Source organism: Microcebus murinus, chromosome 14, assembly GCF_040939455.1.
Source record: "Microcebus murinus isolate Inina chromosome 14, M.murinus_Inina_mat1.0, whole genome shotgun sequence".
NCBI classification, from domain to species: domain Eukaryota; kingdom Metazoa; phylum Chordata; class Mammalia; order Primates; family Cheirogaleidae; genus Microcebus; species Microcebus murinus.
In genome coordinates, this window is record NC_134117.1 from 26,079,292 (window position 1) to 26,091,530 (window position 12,239).

At 42.1% G+C, this 12,239-nt stretch overlaps 2 protein-coding genes and 1 non-coding gene across 10 annotated transcripts in view; all 3 read left to right on the forward strand.

Annotated features, from left to right (window-relative positions):
* The window catches only part of CWF19L1 (CWF19 like cell cycle control factor 1), a 32,328-nt gene extending 26,682 nt beyond the window's left edge, over positions 1–5,646 (forward strand). The window contains exons 11-14 of one of the 3 annotated variants that reach the window (XM_012768447.3): positions 646–855; positions 1,986–2,105; positions 2,527–2,624; positions 5,200–5,646. In XM_012768447.3, the coding sequence (XP_012623901.1) occupies positions 646–855; positions 1,986–2,105; positions 2,527–2,624; positions 5,200–5,344 (573 nt within the window). In that variant the 3' untranslated portion in view covers positions 5,345–5,646. Of the gene's footprint in view, positions 1–645; positions 856–1,985; positions 2,106–2,526; positions 2,625–4,488 lie in introns of all 3 variants that reach the window. The other 2 variants (XM_012768456.3, XM_012768467.3) reach the window with 2 other exon arrangements.
* Positions 1,647–1,794, forward strand: LOC142875817 (small nucleolar RNA SNORA12). Its single transcript, XR_012923100.1, has one exon. It is a non-coding gene; the product is annotated as a small nucleolar RNA SNORA12 (small nucleolar RNA).
* Positions 5,647–7,702: 2,056 nt separating the features above from the next.
* The window catches only part of CHUK (component of inhibitor of nuclear factor kappa B kinase complex), a 37,025-nt gene continuing 32,488 nt past the window's right edge, over positions 7,703–12,239 (forward strand). For 5 of the 6 annotated variants that reach the window (XR_012922846.1, XM_076009854.1, XM_076009858.1 and 2 more), the window contains exon 1: positions 7,703–7,901. Coding sequence is in view for 4 of the 6 variants with exons in the window: in XM_076009854.1 (XP_075865969.1) it covers positions 7,797–7,901 (105 nt within the window). In the remaining 2 variants the exon portion in view is untranslated. The remainder of the gene's footprint in view (positions 7,902–12,239) is intronic. The other variant, XM_076009857.1, reaches the window with a different exon arrangement.

Here is a 12,239-nt window from a genome sequence, read left to right on the forward strand (position 1 = left end):
AGTTGGTATTAAAGGCCAACATCCATTGTTGGAAACTATAGTTTCCTGCCTCTTTTGATGTATCTGAGTTTGAGATTTCTCTTTCCTTCTGCCTCATTAGGTTGTATGTTTGCTTTCATTGTATAGAGTTTAGTCAGCAGCTTAAGGCTATAGAAACATTAGGTGTTAATCATGTCATCTCAGCTTTTTTTTTGTTAGCCCAGGGGGTGTATTTAGGCATGGGGTGGGAGTGGATGTTATTGGGGAAGCAGAAAGTGGTCACTTTAAAATCAGAAGTGATATCTTTCTGTGGTTGAATGCAATAATAACTGAGCAACTTTTCAAGTTTGGAGCCTGGGAGGGAAAACCCAACTGTCTGTTATTCTGGTCTCATTCACCTTTGGCCTGTTTGAAACCAAAGCCTGCTGTGTGCCTCTCCCAATTCATTTGCTCCTTGCATGGAAATATATGACACCTAATCTTATTCTTCAGCAGATACTTGAGAACATTGTTGCTACAGCCTCAAAAATTAGATTTTTAAAAGTCAGAGAGAGCCTCTTGAGCACTTTTTCCTACATTCTTGGGCTTACTTCTTATCTAGGCTTTTTGCCCTGGAGAATCACAGATGTGGTACTAATGTCCCCATTCTCTGTGCTGCTTCTTCAGTGCTACCTTGCCCTGGCCAAAGGAGGCTTATCTGATGACCATGTCCTCATCCTGCCCATTGGACACTACCAGTCAGTGGTGGAGCTTTCAGCAGAGGTGGTGGAAGAGGTGGAAAAGTATAAGGCTACACTGAGAAGGTTCTTTAAGAGTCGAGGGAAACGGTGTATCCTATTTGAGAGAAATTATAAGAGCCATCACCTCCAGCTACAGGTAGGTACAGGAACAGGAACTTGGAAGGGTACTATGGGGATCTTAATGTTGAGAAATAAATATTTAAATAATGTTTAACTTTAATATTTAAAATATTTAATATGAATTTAATACCTAAAATATTTAATATGGATTTTCACATTAATATTTAAATAATGTTCATTGGAAAGGTTATTTAAAAGGTGATAACCCCAGAGATTTCATAGGGAAATGTGTGGTCAGTACAAGTGAATAGCACAGATAGTAAGTGCCTTGTTTAGAAAAAGAATGGGTTTAGGCCAGGTGCAGTGGCTCACGCCTATAATCCTAGCACTCTGGGAGGCTGAGGTGGGCGGATTGCTCAAGATCAGGAGTTCAAAACTAGCCTGAGCAAGAGTGAGACCCCATCTCTACTATAAATAGAAAGAAATTAATTGGCCAACTAATATATATAGAAAAAATTAGCCGGGCATGGTGGCACATGCCTATAGTCCCAGCCACTCGGGAGGCTGAGGCAGTAGGATCGCTTGAGCCTAGGAGTTTGAGGTTGCTGTGAGCTAGGCTGACACCACGGCACTCTAGACTGGGCAACAGAGTGAGACTCTGTCTCAAAAAAAAAAAAAAAAAAAGAAGGGAAGGGAAGGGGAGGGGAGTGGAGGGAGGGAGGAAGGGAGGAAGGGGGAAAGGAAAGGATTATAAGGAAGGGAGTCTTTTGTTTATAGAGGCCCAAAATGAGTGAAGGCTTAGAGGTAGGAAATATCCTGCATGGAGCTAATAGCTAAAAATATTAAGATTGTTTATAAATAATTGGTAATTGTGGTGGTTTTCTTTCTGGCACATTTGTTAAGTTTTCAAATGGGCCTAACTCTGCCACATATATTACAGTGGAGCTGGCAAAGGCTTGGTGACAAAGAGATCTCTCTTAAGCCTTTTCTGCATCAGAGATTGGCTCCCACATGTGGCAGGCTATCTCATAAGTTTAAGTCCTTACAGACAAGCTGACACAGGCTTGTCTGGCTTGAGGAGAGTCTATGCTGAGGGGTGTCTCTCTACCCCTGTGATGGATTTGCTACTTCTCAGAGATTGTGCAGATACAGCCTCTCTGGGAACTGCACAAAGAACTTCTCCTTTTCTCCCCCCAACCCCTCTAGGTCATTCCTGTGCCACTCAGCTGCTGCGCTACTGATGACATTAAAGATGCCTTCATTACCCAGGCACAGGAGCAACAGATAGAGCTGTTAGAAATACCAGAGCACTCTGACATCAAACAGGTGAAATCAGAGGGGATGGTGATGTTCAGGGAGGAGTAAAAGTCTGGTGTTTGACATGTCGAATCTGAGGAACTATCAAGGCATTCCCAAAATGTTAAATAGGCAGTGGACAATTTGGAACTAGAGCACTGGGTATTGATTAGACTGGAGATGAATATGGCATTACTGTAAAGTCTTAGTGTTTTCCTGGGAAGAGCAAGAAATTAGAAATTTAGAAAGATGGATGCCACTAGGAAGATACTGGTAATATCTTCTAGTTTGGCTGTTTAAACTCTAGTTCCACTAAACAGGTTGGGATTTATAGCTACTCACACATTCTTTTTCTTGTGCATCTAGACTAAATTCTTTGCCAGGAGATGAGCTAGAATTTGAGATTTATAAAGCATTATTGTATGTCCTCATACAACTCTGTTTACTTTAGATTGCACAGCCAGGAGCAGCGTATTTTTATGTTGAACTTGACACAGGAGAGAAACTTTTCCACAGAATTAAAAAGAATTTTCCTTTGCAGTTTGGAAGGTTTGTATGTTTTTCTTCTTTTCAATGTATTTTCACTAGACCTACTATGAATAAAGTGGTAGGTTACGTGGACAATTGATAAAAAGCCAAATAATAATGGGTCCAAGGCACCCATGACCTTAAAGTTAAACCTGAGAGACAGATTTAGAGGGCAGAGATTGGGGTGAGGGCATTCCAGCTAGAGGAAGTAAAGTGCTGCCATTAATTGAGCATATGCTCTGTGCCAGGCATGGTGTCCAGGACTTTACATACATTGCCTTAATAATCTTCACAACTCTGTAAGATAGGTTCTGTCATCTCAGTTTACCAATGTGGAGAATGAGGCTCTAGCATACTACCTGGTAGAACTTTTCACAGCAATGGAAATGCTCAATAATCCATACTGTCCAATACTGTAAACACTAGCCACATGTGGCTACTGAGCACTTGAAATGTGGCTAATGTGACAGAGGAACTGAATTTTTAATTTTACTTAATTTTATTTAATTTAAAATTAAATAGCCACACCCGGCTAGTGGCTACTATATTGGATAATAGGCTCTAGAGGTGTTAGGTAATTTGTCCATGGTCACACAGTGATAGGTTCAAACTCAGGCCTGGTGAACCCCAAACTTCATTACTCTGCAGTCTTCTAAAGGCCTGGAGGAAGCTTCATTTCTGCTTCTCATATCAGGCAGAACATGACTGCAAAGCTATACAAGGAATAGCATAAGTTAGGCAAAGATTGAGAATAGGGAGTTGCTAACAGGAAGAGACAGTATTGAGGGGAGTAAAAAATGTGTGGAACAGAGTGTCTGATGCTGGTGTCTGTGATTAGCTTCCATTTTTTCCTCCTTAGTTAGAACTGGGCTTTGAGTGAGCCTTGACCCCTTCGTGGACTAATTTGGAAAGCCTCCAAGAGGTTGCTCCATTGGATAAGTCCAGTAACAGTAGTAATTGTCTACATTTTCAAAACAATAATTTTTAAATGGGAACAGGTGTGGCATGAGGCAGGCGAGGTGGCTCACGCCTATAATCCTAGCACTCTGGGGGACCGAGGCGGGGAGGATTGCTTGAGGTATTGAGTTCGAGACCAGCCTGAGCAAGAGCAAGAGACCCTATCTCTACTAAAAAATAGAAAAAAATTAGCCTGTCAACCAAAAATAGAAACAAACAAAAAAATTAGCTGGGCGCGGTAGCTTGCGCTTGTAGTCCCAGCTACTCGGGAGGCTGAGGCAGGAGGATCACTTGACCCCAGGAGTTGGAGGTTGCTGTGAGCTAGGCTGACACCATAGCACTCACTGTGGCCTGGGCAACAAATCGAGACTCTGTCTCAAAAAAAAAAAAAGTGTGTTATGAGCTTCAGACATCTAATGTGATCTTTTTGTTGTTGTCTCAGCAACAGATACTGATCACATTGATGGCATAGGCACATGACTGCAGATACATACAGGCATATAAAGCACATAAAAGGGAGTTTTCTGAATGGTTTTATGCTCATGATAGTTTTATGTTCAATACTATTTTTCAAAATACTAATTTACAGTGAAATATTAATAGCATTTTATAGTTAATAAAATACTTGAGATGACCTTTTTTTCCAGCTGTACAAGAAAGGTGGGCATATCTTCATTTTACATATGAAGAAGGCGGCTCAAAGTTTGCCCAGGGAGCTAGAACCTGAGCTTAGGTTCTTTGACTTTTAGAGAACTCATGTGATTTGTTTCTAACTTTTCTGTTTACTCTAGTTTTGAAGTAGAAAATGAACCATATAAATGTGTAATGGAATTATGTCTAATATATCAAAATAAGTAAAAATATAAAGCAGTAGCAATTTGAAGGCAACTTATGTGTGTGTGTGTGTCTGTATGTTGTTATCCTTTAGTCGTGAGAGCCAGGATAAGTTGTTTGTTGACATTGAGCTTGTGCTGCTGTGCCTATGAAGATCTTACTCTCTAAGAAGGAGAGGCAAAGGAATTTTAAATCAGACGCTGGGTATGACGCTGGGTGCCTGACTCTGTACCATGCATGTCCCCTGAGCAAACTCCTGGTCTTGTTGAGATAACAAAACTACAGTAAGGCAGGATGTAATCACAGCCAGTATGGTGCTTTGATTGTATTATCTGTGTACCTGACAAAAACCCTGTAAGGTGGGTGCTTTTATTCCCATTTCATAGCGGGGGAAATCAAGACTCAGAGATGAAGTAATCAGTCCAGGTCATAGACAGCACGTGGCAAAGCTGGGAATGGAATTCAGCCTCTGATCTTACTCACACTAGGGCCTGCCCTCTTTCTACTATGCCATGTTGCTTCTCTAAGTACAAATAATGTAGTTCCAAGTTGTTCAAGAGAGGGAGAAGTAAATGGGGTTTGAAGGATCAGCAAAGAGGTGGGACCTGAGCTGGTCATTTAAAATGGTTACAATTTTGAAAGAAAGGAGTGCAGAGATGGTACTCAGGGCAGGAAAGCAAGTCAGACATATTCGCATACCTTCTTTGGGTAATGCTGAGGAGAGCTCTCAGGCTGGAGAGGACTATAGGGAGGAGGGAGTTTGGGCCTGTTATTGTCCTTTTTGACTTCTTTGTGCTTTCTGCAGGGAGGTCCTGGCTAGTGAAGCCATCCTTAATATTCCTGACAGGTCTGACTGGAGGCAATGTCAGATGAGCAAGGAAGATGAGGAGACCCTGGCTCGTCGCTTTCGAAAAGACTTTGAGCCCTTTGACTTCACTCTGGATGACTAAGCAAAGGGAAAGATACTTTTTGAACTTCACAGGAAGTACTGGAAGTCTATTTTTAAAGAAACTACAGTCTCCCATGGGGACTGTTTCCCTGCCTCTTTTTTGGGGCATTCCCATGGAACCTGCCTGCAGCAAGAGGCCCAAGATTGAATTTTTTTTGGGGGGGAGAAATGTCATTCTAGGATGAAAATCCTATGTTAAAAGCATGTCTGTCATCCAGCTCAAGCACAGCTTCTATTTATCAATATTATCAAACATCTTTAAACTATCAAATAAAATCCAAATGCTTTTCCTTGGTTGAGAAACGTCTTGTATTCATGTTGCCTGTGACCATTGAAATGAGTTAGTTTGTGTAATAGGAGGGGTTAGAGCTTTTGGCTCAGCTGTTATACCAGAATCACACATGGTAGTTTTCTCTCTGAGCAATGCCACATGGAGAAGGGATCCAGGCCTTTGCTGTTTTCCTCTTATATTCCTCATTTTATTCATAGATAAGAGCCCATTCAGTCTTTCAGATATTTAACTCCTATGTGCCAGGCATTTTGCTAGGCTCTAGGAGTATAGCCATGTCCTAATGTGTAGTCCCTCTTGTCCCAGAGTATAATTGGGGAGCATACAGTATAATTTAAAAGACAAGGGCTAGATTTAAGAACAGAAGGCAAATTCTGCTTTGGATATGTTGTTTTAGATGCTTGAGATATCCAACTTGTATCTGGTTTTCTGTTGGAAAATTCTAAACTCATGGAGATCTGGGTTGGTGATAAGGCTTTGGGGATCATCATAGGCCATAGGTGAAATTATGAGGATGGATGAAAAAAGGAGTATGTGGAAATAGGGTGATCCAACAAGTACCTGGAGAAGGAACAGAGAGAGAGATCACAGGAGAATGCCATATCTTGGAAGCCAAAAGAAAAATAATTGCTCCTTTTATGTTGGGCACTTATGGCCCAGACACTGTTTTACTTAATCTTAACACAATCTATAGGTATTATTACTTCCATTTTACACATGAAAAAACAGACTAGCAAAATTAAAGACTGTGGAGCCAGGGCCAATTGGCCTAGGATTTAAACAAACAAACAAAACTATGCATTGTCCAGAGAATGAGGACATTTAAAGAGCGAACTTAGAAAACCAACCTGGTTTCCACAAAAATGGCCACTTCGGGTCAGCCCAATCATCAGTATCGTTGGGTCCTCAGCGTCTCTCCCTAGTTCTTTTGAGTGGGAATTGCAAGATTGTAGCCTCCCTTGTGGAGATTGGACACACACTAGCACTAGCTATGCTGTGCACATAGAAAATGAGGGGCTTCTTACAGTTACAATAATCTGCACCACAATCCTCTGTGCAGTCTGCCCAGTTCTAAGGAATGTGTCCTTAGAAGCACTATTTGCCATCATCTCCAAGTCTCATGATACTCCAGCTCCATGGAAACCACACACATAGGGAAACCATAACCTCCCAGACCATATGTTACTGATGACCTATAACTTGGTCTGTATCATGCAGCACCCAACTTTCTGGTTGCACTGACATACTTCAAGGATTTGATTCCACACTTATTCCTACACCTGCAGAAATTGAGATTCCCAGGTTCTGCGAAGCGTGTGGCCGACTCTAATGGAAAACTGGGTGCTGGTTCCCCTATGCTAAGGCAACCGGGAAGCATTTGTTGCACCAACAGCACTCCCAAAGCTTGCCTTTGCAGCCCTACAACACGTGTAAGAAATAATTGTCACAATGAAGAACTACCGCGCTGGCAAACTCCCAACTGGAGGACTGCCTGATAGCAAGCTCCGTGAGGCATTTAGGGAAAAGCTCCCTAAGACTCGAGGAACATTCTTTAATCCGGAATAGCGTCACATCCCTGAGTCGTTTGGGATTACAGAAGAGATCCTCAAACCGATATATAGAAAGATACAGTGAATTATGAAGGCTAATTCATCAGCGGGCCTGTTAACGTAGGATTCTTTCAAGTTCTTCGGATTCCGCAGTATTAAATCATTGGTGGTCTTTGCAAATGCCGGCTCAGCAGTTGGAGAAATTGGATAGACTAGAGGGGTCTGAAGGGGATCTGAAGGTGAAGTGTAGACAGGAGTGGGGACAAGGTGAAGTTTAGAAAAGAAGACGAGAGAGACTGGTATGGAGAGTGATTTGATGGAAATGTGGGGTTTGGAGAGATCTTTTAAAGACTAGGAAAACACTTGTGGATCATCTCAGCCAGGAAAATGCCTGGGGGACTTAGAGAGCGGCCCGAGCGCTTCTATCAGTCTCCCCACCCTTTCTCCGGCTGGGTTCCTGCGGCGCCCAGAGGGAACGTGGGGCGGGGCTTTTCCTGCGCCAGCTACCGGAAGTGACGCATGTATCTCGCGAGAAGGGAGGTGCAGGAGTCTCGGCGGCCCGGAACCGGCCTTGGAACAACGGCGGGGCTTGAGGCCGCTTCCCCTCCCGCCCCATGGAGCGGCCCCCGGGGCTGCGGCCGGGCGCGGGCGGGCCCTGGGAGATGCGGGAGCGGCTAGGCACCGGCGGCTTCGGGAACGTCTGTCTGTACCAGCATCGGGTGAGGCGGGGCGCGAGAGGGAGCGGCGGTGGGTTTGTCAGAGCATCTGTGGACTCAGGGCTGTCAGTGTGTGAGAGATTGTTGCTGAGGCTTTGAGCAGTATTTGTGTGGGACAGTGAGCTTGTGTGCGTGTGTGTGAGAGAGAGAGAGAGGAAGAGAGAGAGAGAAAGAGGGAGAGACTGAGATACTGTGCCTGTGAGCCTGGTGACTGAGTCCGAGATTGTAGCTGAGGTCCTGGGGCAGTGTGGTGAGATAGAGCTATTTGGGGGAACTTCGGTATGAGTGTCAAGATGTGCCCCGGTGAATATGACACTCACCTGGATGTGCCCATAGTGAGTATGATAGTGCGTATATATCTCTTTGTGAATGTAGAGTGTCAGTGTGTGAGGCTGATGCATGTCAGAGTGTGTATGTGTGAGCACGAATGGGCGAGAAAATAGGACTGAAGAGGGGAGTTGCCTTTTAGAAATTGTGTGTGCTTGGAGACTGTGATATCAGTGGGGACGGGAATAGACAAGGAAGGTTTCATGGTGGGTCTAGAATTATGCCTTTGGAAGCATAGGAAGGCCTCGGAGTTGGGGATGCATTCCAGGTAGGGAATAGAATGAGGGTAAGCTGGTACAGATCATGGCTTCAAAGAGGAGAAAAAGTGAGGAGGGGGCCATAGTGGGTTAAAGACAGCCAACATCACTCAGGTATTTTACTTTGATTTAGTTGAAATTGTTTAATCATTATAGCAGCAGTTAATGATCATGTTTGGGTCATGTGTCATTTGATATGTCAGTAACAGCCATGAACCCTTCCTTTCCCCAGAAAGATGCACATCCACACAACCTTATGCATGGCTATTTGAGGACAGTGCTTTCCTGAAGGACATGTTAGGTGAATAGACCCTAACTAATAATCCCTGAGTATAGCCTTTGTTTTGTTACCCATAAAGTAGGTATAATGATGTATATACATCATGGATCTGTTTGAAAGTTAAATAAGATGATGTATGTAAAGCTAAGTAAGTACCCATGAAAACCCTCAAATGTTAGCTCCTCCTGCTGCTGTGTTGTTGCTGTTATCATAATCCTCATCATCATTAATTGGCCTTAAAAAAGGAAATGTTAAGATAAAAGTGGTGTTCTAGGTAAATAATTTTGTAAAGGATAAATTTGGGAAAACATGGACAATATGAGCAGTTAAGATGTTACTAAAATGCCTATACTTGGCCTGTGAATAGACAAATGAAGAGGAAAAATCATAATTTCCTGTCTTAAGGACCATGGTGTGGGGAGAGAGCCTATAATTTGTGGTGGGAGAGAGGGGTGATAGTAAACCTTGGAGAATAGGCATGTTTGTGGGGCAATTAGAATGACAAATGAAACTGATAGAACTGAGGACATTCTGTGAAGCAGGCTTCTAGACAGAGCATAGGAGAAAATCTTGGAGAGAGGGAGAGAATGGAAGGTGAAGCTGATAGCCAGACAAGTAGTAAATTTAATAATTCTCACCATAAGAGGGGATGTGATACACACAAAGGGGGAAAAAAAAAGAGGGAGCCAAGTACTTGCAGCAGAATGTTGCCTGTGTTATGTAAGCCTGCCCATTGGCCTGGTTATAAGGAAAAAAGAATGCATGCTGGCTTGCTTTTGTGACTTCTCTTGGTCCCTGGCTGAAGATGGATGAATTCATCACTTTTTGTTTTATTGTGATAAAGTATACATAACATAAAATTCACAGTTTTAACCATTTTCTAAGTGTACAGTTTAGTAGCATTAAGTACATTTACACTACTGTACAACCATCACTACCAACATCTCCAGAACTTTTTCGTCTTCCTAGACTGAAACTCTGTACTCATTAAACAGTTAACTCCCCATTTCCCCCTCCCCTAACCCCTGGCAGCACCATTCTACTTTCTGTCTCTATGGAATTAATTACTTTTTAAATAGAAGAGATTTGGGCCCCTTTACAATCTTAGAAATCTTTCAGGAACTTTCTCATTGATCAGAGTGCCCTTCTCCAAAACTGGGACATTTGACAACTGGGCCTGTAGTGAGGAGAGAAGGAATACTCTATAATAGTGGTCCCCAACCTTTTTGGCACCAGGGACCATTTTCATGGAAGACAGTTTTTCTATGGACTGCAGGGGCGGGGGTGGTTCCGGATGATTCAAATGCATTACATTTATTGTGCCCTTTATTTCCATTATTATTACATTGTAATATATAATGAAATAATTGTACAACTCACCATAGGTTGGGAACCCCTGCTCTGTAACAAGACTTGGAAAAAACAGCATCATTCCTTTTCCAAGCCTGACTTTGGGTTTGCATTTACAGCTTTCAAGATCCTCATGTTTTGGTGGAAGCTATGTCCCAATATTTCATCTACATCTCTTAAAACACCATGAAGAAGAGGAGAGGATATGAGATGGTTTATTTAGCTAATTACTGTGCTCTGGGTGCTAATGATGCCAAAATCAACAAGAGCAACAATTGACAAGGATATTCTCTGCCTAAAGGAGATTTCAAGTCTAGTGAGAGAGATAGACGTGGAAACCAAGTATAATGTAGTAACCTATATAATGAAGGTATTTGCAAAATGATTTGGAAGCATGGCAGAACAGCCAAAGAACTTTTCCTATGGAATAGAGTAGCAGTTCTCAAAGTGTGTTTGGAAAAACTAATCTGATGAAATCTTTTTTTTTTTTTTTTTTTTGAGACAGTCTCTCACTCTGTTGCCTGGGCTAGAGTGCTGTGGCATCAACCTAGCTCACAGCAACCTCCAACTCCTGGGCTCAAGCAATCCTTCTGCCTCAACCTCTCCTGAGTAGCTGAGACTATAGGCATATGCCACCATGTCTGGCTAATATTTTCTATATATTTTTAGCTGTCCAAGTAATTTCTTTCTATTTTTAGTAGAGACGGGGTCTCGCTCTTGCTCAGGCTGGTTTCGAACTCCTGAGCTCAAATGATCCTCCTGTATTGGCCTCCCAGAGTGCTAGGATTATAGGTGTGAGTCATTGCACCCAGCCGATGAAATCTTTGATAAAAGGATACTTTGGTCAAATACATTGGGTACTTTATTAGGAGATTCATAATCTAAATTAGCACATTAAAAGCCCTGAAAAGTAAAAAAGCTAACTTAGTATTTTCTAATTTTTTATTGTGGCAAAATTATACGTAACATAGAATTTATGGTTTTAACCATTTTTAAGTTCTATGACATTGAGTACAGTCACATTGTTGTACAACCATCACCACTATCCATCTCTAGAATATTCTAGTTTTTTTAACAGTGAACTTTATTTCTGCTAGACATCTATAAACTTCTCACAGAATGTTCTTTGGAAAAAGTGGTATTTCATGGAGTAGATGAATTATATACTGAGGTGTTGAAGAATCTTACAGGCTGGGATCTTTGAAATAGATAACTTCCTGCCTCATTCCTATGAGAATTTGGGATTTAATATTGTTCATGGTTGTGCCAGATTGTCTCCAGGGTAGTAAAAGTTTACGTGGGGCATATAGCTACAACCAGGTACCTGCTTATAACAAAAGAACGATTCAAGGGAGTGAGAACTATTGTTAGACTAGCTTTTAGTCCTAGTTTCTTTATTCTCTCTCTGTGCATGTGCTATGTTATCTCTAGCCTCTTTTTCCCTCCTACTCTCCAATTCACGCTATCTCACCCAAGCTATGTCTTGCTTCCTCACCTATAATTTTTTTTCCCTCCCAGCTTCTGGGCAAGACTCTCTTTATTCATACATAGCCTTTACCACACCTCTGGTTTGTGTCAGAAATTATATATTTTGGAAGTTCTTTTGAACTTGCCTCACGATATCAGAAACATAGTGTAGCCTGTTTGGCCCTGACTACTTTTCCTGGGCTGCATTATTAGTGTTGCCAGAATATGATGGGTTCTGGCCATTTCCTGTAATGTGCATCAGGATAGGTTTAATTTCAGTCAGAATTGGCTAAATTACTAGTCATAGGCAAGAGCTGTTAGGTTCATTTTATAGATAAGGAAACAGAAGTACAATTACTGATAGGATTTTTTTTCATGTTATTTGTTTTTGTTTCTTTTTTTTTTTTGAGACAGAGTCTCACTTTGTTGCCCAGGCTAGAGTGAGTGCCTTGGCATCAGCCTAGTCACGGCAACCTCAAACTCCTAGGCTCAAGCAATCCTGCCTCAGCCTCCCAAGTAACTGGGACTACAGGCATGCGCTGCCATGCCTGATGAATTTTTTCTATATATATATTAGTTGGCCAATTAATTTCTTTCTATTTATATTAGAGACTGGGTCTCGCTCTTGCTCAGGCTGGTTTTGAACTCCTGACCTTGAGC